At 38.2% G+C, this 23,954-nt stretch overlaps 1 protein-coding gene across 2 annotated transcripts in view; it reads left to right on the forward strand.

Moving 5' to 3' along the window:
* The window catches only part of ARHGAP42 (Rho GTPase activating protein 42), a 159,923-nt gene that overhangs the window by 21,801 nt on the left and 114,168 nt on the right, over positions 1 to 23,954 (forward strand). For both annotated transcript variants that reach the window (XM_061374435.1, XM_061374434.1), the window contains exon 2: positions 16,305 to 16,400. In XM_061374435.1, coding sequence (XP_061230419.1) covers positions 16,305 to 16,400 — 96 coding nt within the window. The remainder of the gene's footprint in view (positions 1 to 16,304; positions 16,401 to 23,954) is intronic.

Genomic DNA, 23,954 nt, shown 5'->3' on the forward strand with positions numbered 1-23,954 from the left:
CTCCATTGCAGTTAAGTATTTTGCATGCTTATGAAAAGAGCACAAACTGCATTTCAAAAGCCATGTCCAAAATCCAGACTACTGTACTACAGTACGTTTGTACTTTGGCCCTTTGGTTCATGTTCCTTATTGAACACAACAAGTGTTGCCTAGATCAACTAATTTTTTCTCCCTATAAAGAATTCCTGTTCCATTTTAAAAAGAATAAATGGTTTCAGAATTGCATCCAGTTGCAGAACTTGTTTGGTTTTTATCTTACTAAGATTTCCTGTGTTTTTACAAAAAGTATAACTTCGTGGAAATCTTCCCACTTGTATTAAATGGAGAATAGAGAAGCCAATATGTGAAGTACTGCTGGGCTTCTGAAATGGAGTCTGCAACTCCGTTAAGCAACTTTTCATTGAGAAGATGCAGAGGACAGCGTGCTGCAATGGAAACCCACCCACCCACAAACAACGCAAAGCTTGTGCTTCAAGTGCAGGAAAGAGATGTTATGGTGATACTGGGCATTCTGCAGTAAGTCTTTGGATAAAAATACAGTCCTAGGGTTAAACATCAAATTTTGCTTTATGAATACCTAATAACAATGAACTGGTATAGTCTGGGAGCATTTCTACTTTTTAACTTCATACTCCCAATGAATTATTCTCTTATGCACTATTGCTGACTTTTGCATCGTGTGTAGAAACAAAATGGGTGGTTATTTTCCAAAAGCTATGTTGTCAGCTATTTCAGTCCAATTTTGTATATTTGAAGGAGTTTTTCCCATTTCTGCTGGAGAAAACCTGTAGAACTTATAAGCAAGCAATGCTCCTCACTATTTTCTGTCACTTCAGTATTCCTCTGAATATAGATTGAAATCTTGGTGAGAATTAGTCTTTGTTAGTGGGAGTTAACATGATTTTGCAAAATACAAATAAAATTCTGCAACACCTTAAAACTAATGGAAACATTTTATGTGCAAAACCCTTGTATTAAAGTTATTCAGATGTAAACTGTACCAGTTACGAAACATGAGAAGTTAATCGTGCAAACCTTTATTGTTCTGTCCTGGTTTTGTTTCAGTTGTCTTTTGTTGTTGGGGTTTTTGGGGGGCTTTTGTTTTTGTTTTTTGTTGTTTTTTTTTCTTACAGATGCTTGAACTAAAGTTTAGGAAGTGACTGTTAAGTAAGCAAACATTGCTTGTGTGTGGTGTGTTGTCATTTTTGTGGAGACTGACTTGAAACAGATACACAGTACTAACTGCTGCAGCTGGAGTAACTGGAAATTCTGTACGGGCTGTGTTAAGTGGATCAAAACAAGGTTGTATTGGGTTGTTTGTTTTTTTTTTTTTGAAATTATTATTTTTTCTCTCACTTTAACGTAAAACTTTAATTTTTTTAGATTATCTCCCCTTGGAAGAAAAAAATTGCAGCTTTTGTGAGGACAGGGAAGTGTGAGGAGCTGCATTCTTTCCAGCTCTGGTTAGCATCTCCTGGTCTGAAGGAATGGCATCTGTAATAATGGGCATGAAGTGGGGAACCACAAGGGTCTGCCTAATCACTACTTTGGTGTGTGGCCTTAGGCAGTCTTGCTTTCAGCAGCTCCATCTCTCACATAGGGTAATGGTGTTGCGTATGACTTAGAAATATCCTTCTTTTGCTGTCTTTTAGACTTGGCTTGCATGAAGGCTGAGATAATTCTGTGTTCATTACAGGACTTGGATGGTATGCAGTAAGCAATATTAGGAGAACAAGAGGAGAGAACAATGCTGAACTGAGGAAAAAACAAGTATTGCATAGTTGTCCACTTAATGACTGCCCTCATGTTAAGAACTAAGTCAGGAAAAGTTTTGAAGGCAGAAGATGAAGATAATAAGTTTGTGCAAGCACAGAGTGTGGAAGGAGCAAAGCTGTATAATCAATTGCAGGCATTTGGTAACATAAACCAACTTTTGTCAGCTATTTAATTATTAATGCAGTTATTTCTACTGTTAAAAGTTACACCTAGCGTACCTTAAAGCACAAATCGCTAAACAAGCCCTTGCTGGAAGAATGACAGCCTTATAATATGATTGAAGGCGCAGCGGTCCACCTCTTCTGGCTCTGAAGCAGTTAAAGATGATAGAGCTTCATGTACCTATTATCACTCATCCCCAGGAGCACATCTCCTATGGTTCAACCAGCAAGGTAGAACATCTTCATGAGCCTTAATTTTGCAGCATTAACTCAGCTCCTCCTCCTTCATTGTTGTCTGTTGTTAAAAAGGTGACCCTAGGTAGGTGCCTAAAGTGTGCTTAGTTAGGAGAAAGAGAATGTCTCGCTAGCAGATGGTGGTAGTCAGCTTATGTTGTCTTGAGTCATTTAAGCTGTTGCAAAGCATACTTGTCTAAATGGTCCTAAAAGGGCATAAGAACTGTGCTAGGTCAGACCTCAGGCTTATCTGATGTTATATCAAAGAATGGATTGGGTTGGGAGGGACCTTAAAGCTCATCCAGTTCTAACGCCTCTTCCATGGTCCACTAGACCAGGTTGCCCAAAGCTCCGTCCAACCTGGCCTTAAACAATTCCAGGGATGGGACACCCACAACTTCTCTGGGCAACCTGTACCAGGGCCTCACCACCCTCACAGTAAAGAATTTCTTCCTAATATGTAATGTAAATCTCCCATCTTTCAGTTTAAAGCCATTCTCCCTTGTTCTGTCACTACATGCGCCTGTAAATAGTCCTTCTCCAGCTTTCTTGTAGGCCCCTTTTTAGGTACTGAAGGGCTGCTCCAGGGTCTCCCTGGAGTCTTCCCTTCTCCAGAGCTGAACAATCCCAACTCTATATCCTGTCTCTAGATAAGAGTGGGTGCTGTGCTGAGCTGTGTTTCTTCTCTCACGCAGCACTGACTGCTCAGGGTAGAGAATCATAGAATAGTTAGTATTAATAGTTAGAATAAGAGTAGGCAGAATGTAGTGGTGCTTCCGCTGCTTCTGGTGGTTTGAGGCTTGAAGATTTCCTGAGCAAGGGGCTGTGTCTTTAATAGCTCTCAGTGGATTTTTCTTCTGTGAACTTGTCTGCTCCTTTCTTGAACCCACATTTTTAATATCCACAGCATCCGGTGGCAGGGATCTTCACAATTTAATTACATGTTTTAAGAAAAAGCATCTTCTTTTCTTTGTTTTGAGCTTGCTGCTTGCTATGTTAGATAGCTTTTTATTTCCACTGTGGGACAGCCAGCCACCATTTCTGTACTGCTTGTGATTTTGTAAAACACGTAAGGCTCCCCAGTTGTTTTTTCGGGCTGATGACTGTGAATGTGTTTCTGTAAGCGAGATTTTCTTATCGTTGTCTTACCATTTACCTTTGTCTCATTTCCCTGTAGATTTCCCAGGTACTTTGGGATGGCATCAAGGAGTAAGACAAAATCTGTACATAATGTTTAAATTCAGGTATCTCATGGATTGATGGAGTGACATTAATGGTATTTATTTCTGTTCCTTTTATCCGGTTTCAGATAATTACTAACATTAAGTTTGTTTCTTGACCAGACATGAGTATAGAGTAATAAAACAGCCTAGTTATTATTTATCTGTTTTAATGACAAGGTCTTATTTGTGAGTGATAATAATTAGTTGAAAGCTCATTACACATTCTGTAACATAAACACTACTAGTACTAATGGATGGTAAGATTATTAATTAAAGGATATCACTCTGCTGGGAAGATAACAAGAGGATGTTCTCATATGTTCCTAAACCTTCTTCTGACAGGAGAATAGGATAAAATGCCAGAGAATTAAAACAATAAAAGAAAAAAAAACCCAAAACCAACGGTAGATTAAGTATGTAGAAGCCTAGTTGTTCCTTCTTACAAGTTATTTGACTTAAAAAAAACTAGGCAGATTTCAGCAGAAGATCATCAAAGTTCCTTATTTTAGTCTGAGAAGTTAATTAGTAAGAGTCCAACAAAATGAATGTGAGAGATTTTTCTGTTTCCTGTAAAATCAGAAGAGCCTGTTACTGAAATAGGTTTGTTTTTTTTTAATCTTATATACTTTCCAGTTTTATTGCATCCAGACAGAGAGAGAAAGAAACCCTCCAAAAAGAAGTAATCATATGAAGTTGTTCTTCACATGTAAAACTACTTCATGACTATTAAGGAAATAGTCATACGCAAATAGGAGTTAATTTTGAACTCCTTGTGAATGCTTGGTTTCTGAGCTGCACAAACAGGAGCTCACCTGGTGAAACAGATTAGAAGTTGTGCATTTCATTATTATTTAATGAAGCATTTGGCTGGTTCCTCCCCATTATTAAAATGTAGGTATTTTGGTAACAGATTTTTGAGTTCAGGATTCTGCAGGTGATTTAATTTAAATCCTCTGAAGTGTGTCTTTAAGACTTCTAAGTGCTTTTGTGGCTCTCATCTCTCATTTTCCAAATTCCTTTCATATTGCAAAGGTAGAAGAGAGTTTAACGGGTATATTAAGCTCATTTGCTATATAAAACTGCTGTGTTTGATATCCATTTTCCCATTCTCCCCGAATAGTGAGAAGTAGCTGTGTAGTGAATCGACTCTACAATAAGACAGAGTGCAAGCAACTCCTTTAGGCCAAATTTGGTAAAAACATTTTTTGTGCTATTGACTTCACTGGACAAAATCCTGCTAGATTTGGGGTCTCAGTTTTGTCCTGCGTGTCTGGGAGTGCATTTCTGACTCTATAAACAAATCTTACTTACGTCTGTATGTGTGCATCTGTTTTAGGGAAAAAACCCACGCAATCCTGTTATGTGCAATACTGAAGTTCATGGGACTGTGATATTAGTTGTCTGATCAAAGGAACTTAATCAAGTGTTGTATTCCTGAGCTCTAAGAGCCTGAAAGAATTTCATATAGAAAGTGTTTCATTTCCTTTAAAGCAAAGTGGTAGTAACTTTTTTTTTTTAAATGAGCTAAATATACACATTTTAAATTTTTTCCCTCTCCTCTTCCTTCTGTTCTTACAAAACATTTTACTTTGTTGCCCAAGTGCAGAAAACTTTGCCAGGAAGAAGGGTGAGCAAAGCTTCTGTTTCCCATGACCCTCAACTCTAATGTTGTTCCAAGAGCTCACTACTTACAAATGCCTTGATAACTGCTTTCATTCCTTTCATCCCTCCCCCGCTGTCCAGCATAGGCCAGTGTGAGCGATCCTCCTCTGAGCAGCAAATAGGGGAATCTATTTAATGTAAAAATCATGGCACACAAAAGCATTTAAGGATATATTGCAGGATTTTTTGCAGCTAAAGATCTGCATAATAATTGCTGCAGTGATTTGTTCTTTTTCCTGCAAGCAGTTTCTTAATAGCTCCCCATTCATACCAGACCTGTCTAACCCTGTTTTTTTTGGGGTTTTTTTGTTTGTTTTTTTTTTTTTTTTTCCCCTGTATACATAATTGGGTAGGGGTAGTCGACGGGAAATTGCATTTTATTTGCATGTACACCTATGCAGCACAGAACTGATTTTGCCCAAATAGTCCTAACTGTGGCCCCTTATGAATGCACTGCAACAGGCTTTGATTATATTGTGAAACTACATTATCATATACTGCTTTGTGTTTCACTGCCTGTAAATAGCCACATACATTTTTACAATTTCTCTGCATGCATTGTAAGATTAAGAGCAAACTGAAAAATCCCTGTATTTTGAAGTACTACTAAAAGGCTGATGCACAAATACCTTATGTTGCGCTAGAAATCTGGGAATTCCCATGTTTTTTCTGGCAGCTCCTTGGTTGCCAGACAGGAAGTCACTCTGCTTTTTCAACCTCTGGCAACATCTGCTCTTAGTTTCTCTGTCCTTTTTTTTTTTTTTTGTGATGCTCCTCTGCCTGCTCACTGATTGCTGTCTCTGGGATGTGCCAAGAGGAGTGAGAAATGACACAGCAAGCCTGATAAAACCCTGCTTTAGTGAAATAGATTTGGGAAGACAGGGCTGTGGACACAGCTCCCTGGAAAAGGCTGACACAGTTTTGGGAAATAAACATCAGTGGGGTGGGGGAGGAATGTGGGAGATAGTGAAGGAGTGTTTAAATTCCCCAGAAGGAGCAAGAGAAAGGATTGTGAGGGTCAAAGCAAATTTGCAGGGAAAAAAGTTTAAGAACGTAGGGCGGGTAATGGAGTGGTATAAAACTGTGGAGAAGGTAAAGTACAGAAGATATGGAAAAACTAACAAAAGAGAGAAAAAGGGGGGGGGGGGAGGAGAAAAAAGTGCAGGGCAAAAAAGTTGGCATTCTGTCTTTTTCCAGTGCTTCAGGATTTCTGTATAATCCTGCACAAAGACTGCTGCTTTAAATTGCGTCTCATTCAGTGACTGTTGAAACAAACCTGAAATTAATTGTATTTGGCCAGCGTCAAACACTGCATTCATAAAGGCTGTCCTCCCTTTTTCAAACAGTTCCACGTGGCTTGGATACCTTGGTGTGCTATCTACATTAGTAATACAGACATCTGAAAGAGGTTGCACACTTAACGTCTGAGATTTTAGCACAGCCTTGAATGACACTGACTTGAGATGTTGCTCAAGGCTCTTGCCAGTGTTACTGCTAATATCCTTTTGTAGTGTGAGAATTAATGTATGATGAAGACTATGTGAACAAAAGATTAATGTGGCTCAGCTACCAACATCTTGTGTGCCACAATGATCCTGAACTCTTTTAGCGTGCATAGGAAGTTGGAGACCAGCAAGCTGCATCTCCCTGTAAAATGTAGCTAAGTGTACTGAAAGGCAGCAGGCTTAGGAAAAAAATGGTATACAGCCCTTGGCTGAAGTAAGCAATCTGAATGTCAGATGAGTCTTTAATCAAGGAGGCAGGTAAGGAGTGAAGTGTGCTTATTTCCAGAGATTGGTACGCTGGAGGGAAGGAATGCCATCCAGAGGGACCTTGACACGCTTGTGAGGTGGGCTGATGCCAGCCTCATGAAGTTTAACCATGCCAAGTGCAAGGTCCTACACCTGGGTCGGAGCAATCCCAGGCACAGCTACAGGCTGGGCAGAGAAGAGATTCAGAGCAGCCCTGTGGAGAAGGACTTGGGGGTGCTGGTCGATGAGAAAATGAACATGAGCCAGCAGTGTGCGCTTGCAGCCCAGAAAGCCAACCGTATCCTGGGCTGCATCAAAAGGAGCGTGACCAGCAGGTTGAAGGAGGTGATCCTGCCCCTTTATTCTGCTCTCATGAGACCTCACTTGGAGTATTGTGTACAGTTCTGGTGTCCTTAACATAAAAAGGACATGGATCTATTGGAACAAGTCCAGAGGAGGGCCACGAGAATGATCAGGGGACTGGAGCACCTCCCGTATGAAGATCGGCTGAGAAAGTTGGGGCTGTTCAGCCTGGAGAAGAGAAGGCTGCGTGGAGACCTCATAGCAGCCTTCCAGTATCTGAAGGGGGCCTATAGGGATGCTGGGGATGGACTCTTCATTAGGGACTGTAGTGATAGGACAAGGGGTAATGGGTTCAAACTTCAACAGGGGAAGTTTAGATTGGATATAAGGAGGAAATTCTTTCCTGTTAGGGTGGTGAGGCACTGGAATAGGTTGCCCAGGGAGGTTGTGAATGCTTCATCCCTGGCAGTGTTCAAGGCTAGGTTGGATGAGGCCTTGGGTAATATGGTTTAGAGCGAGGTGTCCCTGCCCATGGCAGGGGGGTTGGAACTTGATGATCTTAAGGCCCTTTCCAACCCTAACTATTCTATGATTCTATGATTTATTCTCTTCTAACCGAGAAGAAATACTGGAATATTCCAGTATTTGAAATACTGGAGTCCTTGCTGTGGATCTTTGCCAAAAAGCTTATTGAATGAAAATAAGCATATCTGCAAAATTGGCATTGTACAGAAATATTTTGACTGAGTGTAACTTAAAAAAATGTAATAATATGCTAGAAATAGTACTAAGTTATACCCTACAGCCAATCTTCGTAATTTCGAAAGTGAACTGAAACCAAATGCTTTCTGCAACTTCTAGCCATGTTTGTGGAAAACAATTTTTAAATTACAATTGGTAGTAAAGGAGAAATTTTCTATTCTGTTTTTAGCCATGTGATTTGTAAACCAAGTCATTTGTAAAGGTGGTATTGTTGCGTTAATTCTGTGATTATGGCTTGATGATTGGAAGGTTTAGACCCTAGTAATGCTCTGCACAGTCAGTTTGCTTTCTAATCAAATGCAGCACTGTTGTTGAACAGTCCTATAAATTAAAATATTGAGGAAGGATTTTTGTAGCAACAAGGTAGTGAGGAATAGCATAGAAGAATGTGGGAATACTGAAATAAAATACGACACCACTTAATATGGCAGAACTATGAAGTTATAGATGTGCCATAACTTTAGATAAGCAGATGTACAGTACTTGCCATGTGGTATCCTCCACATTGATAGCTATAGGGTATACATTCTAGTTGCATTTTCATTCTTTTGTGCAGTTACAATTATGACAAGTTAAAACAAGTTAATGTTGTATAGATTTTACAGATTTACATACTAAACTAAAATTGACTTCTTTCTGTTCTGATTGCATGAAGAAGGTTGGGTTTCCTCATCTGCAGACAAAGTGAGTCAGAGAAAGAAGGGGAATAGTGAAAGGAGGGATGGAATATAACCAATGTTGTCTTTTGGCTGTATAACATTATGTGGTTCAACATTTATATTTTGGGAAAGTTTGATTTTATCAAGTAAGCATCTTGATGTGGCCTAAAACCATCCCATTCACATCAAACATCAGTGTTCTTTTCCTGGAGTGTCTTCAAGAATGTATCGAACTTGATGCTTAACCACAGAGAAAGACTAAGAATATCTGAAGTACTGTACAGGCTTCTAACGTTAAGGAAGTTGAGTTGCTATGAAGTTTGTAGAAGGTAGGGACTTTTCAGTAGCTTTTGCATCATAGTGTTAAGGAAGTGGAAATTTTGTTGCATTTGATCAAGGAGATTTCTCAGTACTTACTAGAATGAGAAAGTAAATTGTGCAGTTTTCTCATGGAAATATTAATGACTTAGAAAATGACACTGAAAAATTTCAAACTGCTATAGTGCCTTATTTAACCCCAGAGGAATGCAGCAATGCATGGGCCACATGTTGATATATTCTGCTGATGTCCTTTCCCTGGAGATTGAGAAAGAAATTAGCTTCCCTGAAATTAAGAGCAAAACATTGAGCCTAAGGTGGAAAAGTAATGTGGAATTGTTGGGGTAGAGGGTTGTTTATTTTAGCTGCTTATTATTGTTCCATGAATAGCAAGTTGGCAAAGAATATACACCAATGAAACTAGCAAATAAAAGGGATAAAGAGTTCATTGATAGTAACAATGAAAGACTGTGTCAATACAGAGCAGTGACCCTTGTGCTGCAAAATCTTTGGCATCAGACTCTGTATTCCCTTGTGGTCTTTTCTTGTGGCTTCTTTAGAAGGCATTATGGCAAGTGGCCAGCATTAGCTCCATCTGCCCCTGCAGACAGCTTCTTCTCTGTGCTGGCTTGCCCTGTGTTTTGCCAAATGAAATTCTTCTGCAGAAATCTGGAAAAAAAGCAATGAAGAGGAGAATTATTTCTTTTTTTTTTTTTCTGTAACTTTTCTGATTGTCATAGAAAAAAAATTCCACAAATGAATACAGCTGAGAAGTCAAGAATAATAATGTATGTGAATAATTTTATCCAATAGACCTCCAAAAGCAGAAGTGCCATGGTCATTATTGCATGCGGTGGTATAGGCAGTGAATCAAGTGTGGCAGGAAAGACTCTAGTATTGAAAGCCATTCGAAACTGAAGGTGGCAGAAGCAGTATCATCTAACTCTGCAGATTTTTTTGTGTGTTTAAAAGGCATGTTAACACAAATTTTAAATTGCTTTCTAACTACAGGTGATATGGGCATGTGTTATGGTGGTGATGTTTTATTAAGTTGGGGTTACCTGCTCTGGCAGCAAGCCCCAGAATTCCTTTCATGTACAGTTGATGGAATTAACTGCAGTAGTGCGGTATGTGCCAGCATCTCCATGCTCAGCATTGCTGTTTTGGGCTAATGTGGAAGTCCTTTACAGGTCCCCTTGTTTGTGCTGGCTTGCCATCATATACATTGTGGAGCTGGAAGATTTTCTGTATGTGACAGTTACCTACAGTCGTTGCTTTTCATTTACTTTTCATTTTAAAGGAGTAGTGAGTGATGAAGAGTAAAAAGAGGCAAAAAATGTGAAGAAAATGGGGATTGGTGCTGTTTTCTGAATTAATACCAACAGCTGTGGATCTGAGATTTTTAATGAGAAAGTCCTTAAGACACAAAGAAATCTGTAACATAGTGATATACACAATCTTGTATGATCACTTATTTTAACTGTTTAATCATTCATACTGCCGAACTAAAACTGTACTGCCAGCTGTGTTTACAGTCTATGATGTGGAAAAAGATGTCCCACTGTGACATGTTCTAGTTACAATCAAATTGACTGTAGCAAACACAGAAGCTGTTGAAGTTCAGTGCTTCTCAGTGGGATATTCTTGTTCCTCCAGCTTATTTCTGGCTATTGATATAGCTTTGCCTCTGTGAAGTTCGTTCTTATATAAAATAACAAAACCAGGGCAGTTCCCGATTCATCTTCACAGTAAAGAAGTGTGTTGTGAAGTGTGTATTTAAGGAAACATGTATCTCAAGTATTTTTCTGGCTCAATATAATTTTACAGATTTGTATCTGAAATACTGAAAGCCCCTTTTCACTTGTATGAATTTTTAAGTGTTTCCTTGCTTCTGTCATTTGGTGCAGTAAGAATTCTGCAAATCATGCTCATAGCTGCTGTTTCACAATAATAACATCTCCATTATAAATCTACTTTTTCAAGTGTTTAGATAACTAAAAAAATGTTTATGAGAGTTGTTTAAGAAATAAATCAAGAAAATAAATTTACTTGTAAAGCAATTACTGAAAACCACAACAGTAACTCATTTTCAGGTACTGAGGAGTGAAAGTCAATGAACTAGATAAATGGTTCTCTGCATTTTAACATGCTGTTTTGTCAAGTACTCTGGCAATATTGTGCATTTTCTGCTGTGTTTTATTGACATGTTACAGCTTCTTAATGTTCTATTTTGTTGAGTATTTTGGGTTTTAATAAACCTGTATGTCTGTGCATGACTAAATGAGATAGCTCATCAACCGTGGCACTACAATGCATCGAGTTATACCTGGTAGTGGAATCAAACTGCCCGAAGGTTTGAAACACCAAAGGAGACTGTACATGGTCTCCTTTCCAGTCTTCAACTGTTCTGAAATTCAGCTGACTGAAGAATTGCCTCTAATATCCTGCCAGCTCAGCCATCGCCCCTTTGCTTCTGGTGTCTTTGAAGCTGTACAGTAATAACTAGCTTTGTGTCAGATCACCAGATACACTGCTGTTCCTATTTTAGCCAGAGCGTTTGTTGTTTGAAGTCCCATTTACTGCATTCCAGCTAGCGCTCAGGAGTTCATTTGGACATGTTTAATCCTCTCACTAGGTTTCAAGTGCTGTTTTTCTTTATTAACCCAGTGAATAATACTAAGCTTTTCCAGGATGATTGACAACAGTAAGGAAAAGTGTTGATTATTGGAACTCCATTTGCTAATTAAGTCATCTTTGTAAGTAAACAAGTGGAAAGACTTTAGCTTTGATGTATTTGCTGAGAACAATTTCTTGCAGGCTGTTACTAGGGTAAAGATATGGGCCTTTGCAAGTACATAAAGTTTCTGCTTTTGGAGCTTGTTTGTCTCCTACCAAAAGCTTGGGCTTTCTTCTATTAATCCAGCCATCAGACTGGCAATAACAAACAGCAGCCTTCCTACACCGATCAAAAAAAGTTCCTTGTGCTTGCTAACTTGTAGAAATCTTGTCAAGTTTCCTTATCTGTAGAGCTTGATCCTTACTCTGAATGGCTGTGCCAAAACTAATATACTTGTTCGTTAGTCTTTCAGGTAATAGCATCTATCGTTTCATTGCTTTATTGCAATGTATAGTTCTCTCCTCCTCCTCCTCAAGGCTCCATGTGAGAATTTGTTTTATAATCTGTTTAACAAATCTAGGACAAGAAAGTTGTTCTAGAACAATTCTAGTAATACAGAGGGACTGCATCATGTTTTTATCATCCTATATACAGTTATGTGAGGCCCTATCTGAAGCCTAAAATAATAAATTACAGTTGACATCAAATCCTCCCTTTTAGCAGTTTAAAACAAAGTGATTCTTAAACAAAACTGACTTCTAGGATAGAGTTTTCTTCTATTATTTTATTGGGTAAATATGTGTTAAGCAGATGGATAAAAAATGTAGAACTTCAGGAAGAGATACAGTAGAGTAACATGTTTCCTGATTCCTCTGTGACTTTCCTGAATGGATGATGATTTTCATTGTTCTTGCATTAGCATTATAATGCTGATGGTTGGTATTATATATATCCGTATTTAATACTGCTGTTATATTACTTTCTTGTGGTTAAGCTGCAATTACCCTTTTATTGTTTCCGGTCACACTGTAGTATGCTTCTTTTAGTGCTTGCTCTGTCGGAGCTCCACAGAAAAAAATCTTGCTGGGCAGTTGACTTGCTTCAGCTCTTAACTAGAACAGGCAATTCTGTCCCAGTTATCTCCTTCCACTGACTGAGTAGCATGTAGATGGCTTCTTTTGACTATATGCCTCACTGCAAAACTGAACCAAACCCTCCTTTGGAACTGGGAGAAAAAAAGGGTACAAAAGGTGCAGGTGAACACTGTTAGAAAATAAATGCTGGTTAGAAATTCATCCCTCTGGCAACTGAGGAATAATAGGGTGCCTTTTAACTCTTTTGTTGGTACCCAGAGAGGTACCTATTTCAGTGCCTGCAGAAGAGCAGGAGTAACAACATTTATGGTATTACTGAGATTTTTGAGTAGCCATCTTTTCCTGGATGGTAGACTTATACTGTCAGTCAATAAAGCTGATCAAGTTTTTATAGTAACTTAGAAGGTAAGTTGACTCAGCTTGAAAGAGAATTTCTGTCCTTAGCTAAGTGGAATATCCTAGTTTGTTTACTCCATGGAAAGAGGACATGACTATCAAAATGTATATGCTATAAGCTGAATTCAGAGTGACTGTTGTAATGCCACATATCTTGCATATGATAAAAAGTTGATTTGTTTGGTGTGGTGTTTTACCTTCCTACGTCTGGAAGGAGTAGGATGTATTGGGGGCTCTCAGGGACATTAAGATTCTGGGACATACAGTGGTAAATGACATCTTGTAAAGCTGGACAAGGTCTCTGCTCCATGTGTCTGCTCTTATCATTTTTCCTTTTTGTCCAGACAAGATAAGATCCTAGTGATACCACTTGCTTCTTCTTAATTGAAGAGGTGGTTGCTCCTAAATCTGATTTAATTCAGTTTTGAATCTTTTTATCTCTTAAAGAAGTCCTGCTTATTGCACAGCTAGTTCTTTTGGGGACTAGATGAATTTTGTAATCAAGTGAAGTGATGATGCTTCTAAGAAAGATGAATATAACTAATGGTACTGCTTGGTCCACTATTGGTGGAAAAGCTATTGAGCTTTGAATTCGTACAGAGTAACTTCTGTACAGCCTCTAAAAAGCTGTCCAAGTAAGCTGGAATTTTCTGTAGAATATTTTTTATATTTTTTAGGTAAAATTAACTTTGTACAGAACCTGTAAATTAGTGTCACAGGAAGCATCTGACCTTGGAACTTAATTTTATTCCTTGCTACACTGAACACCTTAACCTTACTATCACAGAATAACAGAATATCATATAATACAGTGTCTTCTAATACTTTCAAGCTATTAGAATATTAGAGGCAGAAGTCTCCAAATGTTATAGTTCTGGACATTTTTATCAAGTTATGAGCTCTGTAATTCTTACTTACATTTTTTTAGACCCACTGTTTCTTAGGTTAAATGTGCCTCCTTCAGGTTCAAAACATAAAAGCATTAACACTGTCTGATTTGCTGACACAGTGTGAAAGAGCGTCTGTGTATGACTAATCCAGGATATAAAATGGAGACTCCACCTTGGATATTTTTATCATTTGTTTTCCTTTCCCTTGACATTTGTTCCACTGAGCCTTGCACGTGTTGAAGAGTGATAGGGGAGAGTCCATGCTTCCTCATTTCCTTTCATGTTCACAGAGATGCTGGTCATTTTGGGCAGCTATTAGGTTGTCCAGAGGAAATAAATCTGTATTCCTCTTAGTAAGAGAATTTTTACATTTCAGTGTACTTGCAATATAGAATATTTTTCATTTGATCACCTTAAGGCCAAATTGTTTTTGACATCAGTTGGTATGAAGCAATTTCATAGAAGGGTTTAGTACCCTTAGTGTAGTAATTTGATGGAAGAGCCAACAATAAAACTGTGTTTCTTCCCTTTAAACTGAAAGCATCCTGCTGTGAACAAATTAAAGTTTGTCTTTCTAACAGCTGTAGAGCAATCAGTTACTTAGACACCAAAGATGCTGCTGTATTTGCCTAAAAGGGAGTGGTTCATCTTCTGAAGATCTCATTTTCGTCTACACAAAGAGTAGTACACTTTGTGTTTAGCATCTAATTTGGTAATGCATTTAATAATATAGTCTTCATTTACAGCACAGTAGGAAATGTTCAGTAAGGATGGAGTAATTCTGGGGAGCATTGTTTCCTGTTTTACATGCTTTTAATCAAAAAGATACAGATTTTGTTTACCTGATTCTTTATAACCTAGTTATTTATCAGATAAACACATGAAATCCTTTACTAATACAAAAGAAAATCTGTGTATTGCCTAAAGACTGCTGGTTCTTGTTGGACTGATGTACTCTGCAGCTGCATATAAAAATACAAAGGCAGCAGGCACTGAGTGGTAGGACAAAATCCTGGTAGAGATTCTGTCACATGATTGTGATTACCTTTAATTGAAAAATAAAGAAATTAGTCATCTTATTGTGTGGATTCTTAGAAATCTTTGAAAGATTTTCAACCCATACCTCATTTAAGATAGTGGGTGGTTCTTACTGTTTGAGATTGCTCAAGTTTAAATCACACTTTGTGTTTAGAGCATTAGGCCAATTTGTTTATATGCTGGGTTTTATTCCTTACAGGAAAAACGTCAGCCTTCTAATTTTGTGTCCACCATTGAGCAAATGAGTGTTTATGCCTTTACAGTAAGAGAAGCTTAAGGAAATCATAGACTTGCAGCATGTCTGAGGTGGGGAGGGACCTCTGAACATCATCTGGTTCAACTCCCCTGCTCAAGCAGGGCCACCCAGAGCTGGTTGCCCTGGACCATGTCCAGGCGTTTTTTGAGTGTTCCCAGGAAAGGAGACAGATGCATAATGCTTTTAAAACAGAATTTATGAGTTGGCTTTTGTTCCTAATTTATCTTTACTGTGACCTTTGATTAGATTTAGCAGATATCAGAATCCTAATTGCCAATTTTTGCAGCTTCAGAATAGATACGATAGATACATCCTCTATGACACAGAGAATTGTTGCTGTTTTCCTGGGCTTATCTGGGCTTGGCTGGTAGTGGGTTTAAGTATTGACTGAGTTCATTCATTATCACATTCATCTCTGCATTTGCCAATAGTATGCCCAAAAAAGAAAGTAATAGTTTCATGTGGTTCCCCTGATATTCTGTATTAGTGATATTACTTATTTTTTGTTGGAATGTGTACCATTCTAATGAAATTTTATGCTATGAAGTTTGGGTTGTTTTGACATTTCTTTGATCCAGAAGCCCATTCTGTGTAATTCAAGTGAGAATAGTGCTATAATCCATGGATAACATGGTTGATTGCCAAGCACTTGTGTTTATTTTTTTCTCACATTAATTTATTTTTACACAGCTTTTAGGTAACACTGTATAGTGTTTTAGAGTATTAGACTAGTTAGAATGTATTATTTTGATATTGTTCATGTTCATGAAATGAACTGTCACGAGCTTTATTTTAATCTGCAAGATAATCTTGCCTTATCTACTTACATATGCAATTTACCACTAGACATTTATTTCTTATCCTAATTTCATCTTTTTCAAGAATTATAACAGTTCTTCAGTTGTTACTGGATTACCTTTATTAATGTTTGAAATCAAGTATCAGTGTGTTTCATAGGTTTCTGGAATATCTCTGGTACTTTGCTTTTGAAACGGTAATGGGGATTTTTGAATGAAGTTACTGTCCAGAAATGTACTAGGAAGGAAACTCTGTGAAGAGAAAAAAAAGATTTATGCAGAAATGCATGAAGCCTTCTTCTAGTGAAGTCCTAGTGCAGTAATTCTGATTTTCTTCTTTCCCTTCCCCCTTGTTCTTGAATTCTAGATTTATCCATGGCAGTGCAAAAATTTTCACAGTCTTTACAAGATTTCCAGTTTGAGTGTATTGGAGATGCTGAAACTGATGATGAAATTAATATTGGTAAGTACTTTCTTTCTGTGCTCTGGTTGCAGTAATGTATTGTTTCCTATATATTGCATATAATATCACAAATATAGTGGGGCAGTTAACAGGTTTTGATTTCCTTTTGGTTTTTTTAATGGAGCGTGTAACAAAAATAGAAAAACTTGAGTAAGTAGAAGTCATACAAGACTTTAAAAATACATGTCAAAAAAAATACATCTTTATGCCATAGCTTGGTAGGGGAAAGTATTCAGCAGTAGTCCATCAACTGATTCAACTGTGAATCTTCTAAATTCTGCTCTTGTTTCATTTGCAGCCAGTTTTCAGTGAGATACAAAAAGGTACATGAGTTTCCTATGAAATAACATAGATCTGCAAAAACCACTGAAGTGCCTAGTAAGACACAGGAAGTATTTAAGGGGCTAAAACATGTTAGTATGCTCTTTACAACTTGTGCATTCCTAAGTGTATAGTTGCCTGAACTTTTGGCACAAAAATTTACTAGCTGCTTAATGTTCTCCCTCTGTGCACACCCAGAACTTCTGCATTAGCAGAACTGAACAGCTCATCTTGTCTTGAGTGTAAGTCTCTAATATCATCAAAATATTCTTCCCTCAGCAGACTATTCCTGGAAACATTTCCAGGATTCAGAAGTTCAGCCCCCCTTTCCTTCAAAGCATTGCTGTAGTTGCAGTGATGCATTAGGGCAGTAGCACAGCAGCTGGAGTGCTGTAGCTCCTGTTGATGAGAAACTTGGATTATAATCTGTCTTCGGAATGGCTAAATTCAGTGTCATGAGCCTTACATACCACATGGCCTCCATGTCTCTCCTAAAACATCTAAGAGGAAGGAAGACAGTTTTTGAAGAGTAGTAGTTCCTAAAAATAAGTAATTTGGCAGTACAAGAGGGAACAAAGCACTTGTTAGTATTATTTAAAAAGATCTGCACAAGGCAGAGAGGAAACTCAGATTTAGGTTCTTTCAAGCATATATCTTATTATAACCTATTTTCAAGTCTCTTCTCCCTTCAATATGTACCATTTCCTGAGTTATAAGTCATAGATCAAAAGTCTGAGCTGCTAGCTTTCACTGGCATGGTTTGCCCTGTTCTCACCCCACAATGCTTTGATAGTCAGAAGACTGTGAACAAAGGTGGTTGGAATTTGGTCACTGTCTTCCATTAAACTTTGGAAGAGGGGTGGGAGGGGACATTTACTGGCGTACAGAAGGGAGTGAAACCAATCTGAGCTGCTGCTGCTCAGACATGAAACTCCATACATTCTTCAGGTATATTACGCTTGGAAAGAGGCAAAAAATGAATGGGTTGTGTGCACTCTTCCGCATTCTGCATTTTATTTCTTGGCTGTTAAAGTTCGCTTGTACATATTTTATGCATTTAACTAAATCTGTGCTATCTCAGTGAAATGTCTTGCGTTTGGTCAATAACTTTTTGTAAAGATCCAGGGGGTTGCATTTAAAATGAGGTGACTAGGGACAAAGACAACTTTCATTTTGCTTGCAACCTAAATGCACCAAAGAAAAGACATTTTATGGTTTGAACATTAAGCAGGCATTTAAATCTACTTAGGAAAAAACAGAGTTCCTGAAGCTTGACAGCTGATTTATTTCACTTAGAGCTTCAAAGAAGGGATTTCTAGCTTCTAAAGCACACATTGCCTGATGGATTGTTATGTACATCAAAGAAGCTTGTAAGAGTAAAAGGTAAACTGACAGGAATCAAATTCAAGTCTAACAGCTTGAATGATACTGTGCGCTTCTATATGGTAAGGCTCAATTTTTTTATCTCCTTAGAGCAGTGACCTAGAATTTATCCGTATCTTTAACATGCCCCGGCAAGCTAAATGTTTGCTTATCATCAAAGACAGCTTTATAAAGATGAATCCTGCTGTCTGTGCAGTGATACTCTGACTTGATAAGTTTTGTACAAAACCACTGTATATAAAGAATCTTCATTCAGGAACTATATTCTGAAGATTTTAAAATACATTTCTCTTTTAAGCTTAGCAATGGAAATCTACCCTAATCTGCCTTAGCTTTGGAAATTCACTCTGAATAAGGCTTCTGTCATGTGATTATTTCTGATTTGAGGGGGGTAGGATTTTATTTATTTATTTTTGCTTACCAGTAATAAGTATTTGGAACTGACAGCTCTATGAACATTTTTTGAAGCAGTACTAGATTTGAAGGTCTTGTTCAGTAGCTAAGTACAACATAATTTTTTTGGCCTTTCTTGTCAACATGAGCTCTACTAACAGCATCCAGTTCTGTTTGCACTTCCTGTAACCTGTGCCTTTTTAGATGCTCTCTTTATACAACTCACTTATTCCAACACACCCATTACACAAAATACATGAGAAGTAATTTCCGTTAAGTTCCGTGACACGCTCAAGCAGAATTATAATAGTGTCCTTGATATTTATTTTGATTTAGTGATTTTTTTTTCTGTTAATTCCTTTGATTTTTTTCTTTTTTGTTTACAAATATTTATTTTTTCATAGAAATGGTGTTCTTTGACGAAAAATCTGTATGTCTTTTTGTGGGTTTATAATGCGCTTTAGCTAATCTTTCCATGTGGCTGCAAGTTACCCAGATTCATTTAAATAGTCACTTTCAGATATAGCATGCCCAGTTTAGAGTAAGACATTTTTTGCATGGTTTGTAAGCTATTCCCCTTGCTTTCTTAAAAAACAGACTGTCTTGTTCCTCAAATAATCCACAACTTCATTTCTTTTTCTAAACTGTGAAAATCAAAGTATTCATGCTTCAAAAGCTTTTTCAGATTTACAGATATTTGCCAGCAAATTGGGTTTGGGAAACAGTGTTCCCAAGCTTTACTAGCTGCTCTCCTTAAAAAATAAGCAGCTAGTAACAATTGCCAATGTTGTCTCTTCCTCTGTTTTGAAATGCATGTGACAGCATGTGATCTGCAGCAATGCAAGGGCCATAATATTTGAGGGGGCCATGCTAATTGATCGTTCAGCATGGATATTAGCTCCAATTGCATGTGATTCATCCAAGCCGTAATTTCTTTGTGCAATTGAAAAGTTATGCAGAAAGTGACATCTTCAAAGCAAAATTAAGATGAGTGACTAAAAAGGCATAGCATTGAAGGTTTGATGTATCTACCCTTTCTCTGAGAGAGCATTGAGTTGCTTCCCCCATCTTACTAACAACCGTGCTTTCCTCGGTCTGAGATAGGCAAGACATGACAACACTGCCATTGATGTTACTGGACATACCACCTTGTGCACAGTTACTGTCACTGCCCTTTGCATTAATATTTTGCACAAAGATTAAATACTTTCTATTGATAATGAATGAATGTAAAGGAGGTCATTCATTTGACATCCTTAGTGTGAGTTTTCTGGGGACCTCATAGCAGCCTTCCAGTATCTGAAGGGGGCTTATGGGGATACTGGGGAGGGACTCTTCAGGGAGTAGTGACTGTAGTGACAAGACAGGGAGTAGGGACTGTAGTGACAAGACAAGGGGTAATGGGTTAAAACTTAAACAGGAGAAGTTTAGATTGGATATAAGGAGGAAATTCTTTCCTGTTAGGGTGGTGAGGCGCTGGAATAGGTTGTCCAGGGAGGTTGTGAATGCTCCATCCTTGGCAGTGTTCAAGCCGAGTTTGGACGAGGCCTTGGGTGATATGGTTAAGTGTGAGGTATCCCTGCCCATGGCAGAGGGGTTGGAACTTGATGATCTTAAGGTCCTTTCCAACCCTAACTATTCTATGATTCTGTATTTTGAACCTTAATGGTAACAAAATGTTACATAGATGGGGTAGGTGCAAAACCATTTTTTAATGAACAAGTGTTTTTTTTCCTCAGTAAACACTGTGCTGGCATATATTTTGCAGGGACAGGGTCTGCCTAGCTCCTCTTTTCCTAATATGATCCAGCTTCTGTCACCTGATTCCAGCAATCTCCCTAGATTTATCCTCTTTTATTTTGCACTGTCTGGATTATGGTTGATAAAGATGAAAGCAATAAATGTTATTACTTAGCTGAATGGAATCCTTTCTTCTTTTTCTAACAAGTTCTTGTATATTTTGTATTATGGCTGATTATAGATCAGTGAGCTTTAATATAAGCAGTGTAAGACCATGCTCTTAAAAATTCAAAGAAACGAAGGCAAACAGGTACATTCGGGTATTCTGGCATTTTACTTTAGTATCTATGTCTTATTAGTGTGCTCTATTTAGGAAAAAGCCCTGAAAGGCGTGTGTATTTCACTCTGTCACTGCTGGGTTTGAATTATTATTTTTTTCCCCTGAAGAGAATTATATTATGACAGATATTCCAGGTTGCACCAGATGATTGATTTAGGAATGTAATAAGAGTATTATGATCTGTGAAATCATTATTAATTGAGCCACAAGAAATAGATCAGAAGGTCTAAAATGTGGTACCTTTGCATGTGGGAACTGAGTGCTTCTCTTGCTGCTAGCAGTTGTGGCTCATGTGATCTTTGCTGACTCTCATCTCAAGTTCTTCACGGGATTATTAAAATGTCTAGCAACCAGTCATCTACGGAACTGTTAACTCATACCAGGCAATTATGTTGTATACAGCAGTTAGTTTCACTGAACTGTTGTTTGAGAAATCAACTAAAATGTACAGGGGAGAAAGAACTTTAAAAAAAACTCAAACAAACGCAAAAAAACAAAGAAAACAGATGACCCCTAAAAAACCCAAACAAAGCCCCCTGCCCCCCCAAAAACCATCAGCAAAATAAAAGAAAGGTAAACCTTTAATAGTAGTTGTTTAACTAGAGTCCACTGCTGTGTTTATAAAGCTCTCTTGTTTGAGTTGAGCAGTGGTGCCAGAAGCTCAGTTGTCTATTGCTTGTACTGGGCATCCACATGCACAGTGCTTATGAACTAGCAGCTGCTCTACCCTCTTGGAGAGCCTGTCAGAAGGCAAACATCCTGTCATTCAAAGCAGCAAATAGATCTGTCTTGGGAAATTTGTGTATAAGAATACATAAATACGAGAAAAAATAAGTAAGTTTCTCTCCTCCTCCCAATGTAAGAGGTTAATTGGCATTAAAGAGACGTTAAATTCTTTTTTTTTTTTTTTTAATGGTACAGTGTATGCAATGCTCTGTTAAAATGAAGCAGAAAAGAAACAAGGATTTATAAGAGCTTTATGCCTGACTGAAGTATGTCAAGGCAAATCTTGGCAAATCAGTCTGTAGACACTGAAGCCTCCAAGTTAGGAGACTCTTGGAGCCATTTGGAGCCTAATCAAGAACCTCAGAAAGTAGCTGTTAGGCTAGTCATGATTTGAAGCCACTGTATCTCTATTGTTTGTAGTGTGCAGTGTTTTTTTGATCTGCCTGGCTGTTTTGGAATTATAAATTAAATGCTAGAGCCTTTTACAGTCTGAATCACTTGGATATCTTACAGGTCATCTCCTTAATTACTTGAGGTTAGCTTTGATGTTCAAGGAAGTTGTTTTTAGTTTTAATATTCTACCTATTTTGGATCAAATTCTCATTTGTAACCAGGTTTCTGAATGGAATTGCCAAATACCAAATAGATCTAACTTGAATTCCAGTGGCTCAGCTCATACTGCCTCATCCAAACCAAGCAGAAAGGAGGATCTTGACACCACCTTGAGGGTGTAATTCTGGGGGTGGATTTTTTTTTTAGCATAGGCAACATCCCAGTAACTTTGTAGTGCTTGAGTTTGTTGACCTTGTGGAGCATATTAGAGACAAGCATGTTTACCAAAGGTGGCTCTTTTGGATGGGTGGGGAATGGTTGAGTCCTGAATTAAGGTAGAAAGCTATTTGCAACTGAGAGTGAATTTGCATAGTAAGATTGTGTTCTGCTTTTCCACAGTAATTGCCTGCCTAGATTTGTCAGCTGCTTTTTCTCCTGTAGGAAGAATGAATTTTAAGATTAACTTTTTAGATGACCTTCAGAGCAACTTGCATAAGCTACTTGTAAAATCTGAATCTTTGGTATTCCTGTTGGAATAACTTCATCTACAGAAGTTAAACAGTAACAAATTATGGGAGGAGCTCAGCACAATCAGGGTGTGAAATGCCTAAAGTATTTGTTTAAAATCTGTTAAATCTGCACCTACCATTATCTTTTAATTCCTGTTGCATATTTAAACAAAAGCCGCCTGTTTCCAGACCACTATTGTATCTTGATTGCAAGAAATGAGTGATTTTATGATGGTGCTCCGATCTCATGGAAGCTTCAGAATAGCACCTGCACCAGAAAGAAAAGGCTGATATTCTGTTGGTCCAGCCCAAAGCCCTTGTCCTTGCTGTGGAAGGTCAAATGAGGCTGACAAAGCAGGAAATAGTGATGTTGCAATAGGCTTTTATCTGTGCAGGAGGGAAAGGTTGAATACGATCAACAACACAGACCTAGTTTTTTCTTCTCCAAGATACATATCAGGAGGTTGTTAGAATTTGCATGTTTCATTCCCTGTTTGCCTTAAGATGCTTATTCAAATACAAAAAAAAAAACCAGACTGGGGTGGCTGATGCAGTTACTACTCTCTGTTTTATCCTCCTTCCGTGGCAGAAGTAGCTGGAAGTAGTAAGAGATCTCCTGAGTCACTTCATTTTACAACCTGGTGTTCTACAGGAGTCAAAAATTCATGCTAGTTCTATTTTATTGGACTGCAAAGTTTGGTGTCTCAGACTGCCACTTGCCTTGGAGCAAATACTGTTTACAGGAAGTAATTGAGACAGGCAGTAGACAGCAATAGGTTTGGTTTGTCCTGGTGCATTCTGGTTAGGAGATTAAATGAGTCACCATTTGATCTGAACAACTGAGTAGATGAGAAAGCAAGTCCATGCCACTCATGGATGAAGATGAAGTATCTGTTTTGTCCATCATTAATAGTTTGATGTTTTAGACTCTTGTAGATCATAGAATCATAGAATGGCTTGGGCTGTTCATCTAGTTCCAACCTCCCTGCTGTATGCAGGGCCACTTCCCAGTAGATGAGGTTGCTTAAGGCCCTGTCATAGAATCATAGAATAGTTAGGGTTGGAAAGGACCTTAAGATCATCAAGTTCCAACCTCCCTGCCATGGGCAGAGACACCTCGCTCTAAACCATATTACCCAAGGCCTCGTCCAGCCTGACCTTGAACACTGCCAGGGATGGAACATTCACAACCTACCTGGGCAACCTATTCCAGTGTGTCACCTGTCCAGCCTAGCCTAGATGCATTCTAGTTTATTGTTCTCATTCCGTGACTTCAACATGCTGCTTCTTCCCTCTTTTATCACTTAGCTTTGTTGTTTCTAGAGTTGGGTATCTCAGTGGAAGTATGAATGCCTGTGGGGCGACGGTCTGAGGACTAGAGAATTGTCTTACCGAGTTGGTTTGAAAAGAATTGATATGTACTGTTGCTGCATATCATACACTTCTGGTAAAAAGGTGTAACATTTTAGAGCTGTCAAGTTAGTATATCTCCTGGGCAACAGGCACTTGTTTTCAGAAACAGGTAGTGGTTTGATCAACTCAGCTTTGAGATATTCATCTGCAGGTTTGAGCAAATAAGATGAAGGATTT

The sequence above is a fragment of the Neopsephotus bourkii genome, unplaced genomic scaffold (genome assembly GCF_033783945.1).
Source record: "Neopsephotus bourkii isolate Nb327-2 ecotype Australia unplaced genomic scaffold, CSIRO-AGI_Nbou_v1 NB_1638, whole genome shotgun sequence".
Taxonomy (NCBI): domain Eukaryota; kingdom Metazoa; phylum Chordata; class Aves; order Psittaciformes; family Psittacidae; genus Neopsephotus; species Neopsephotus bourkii.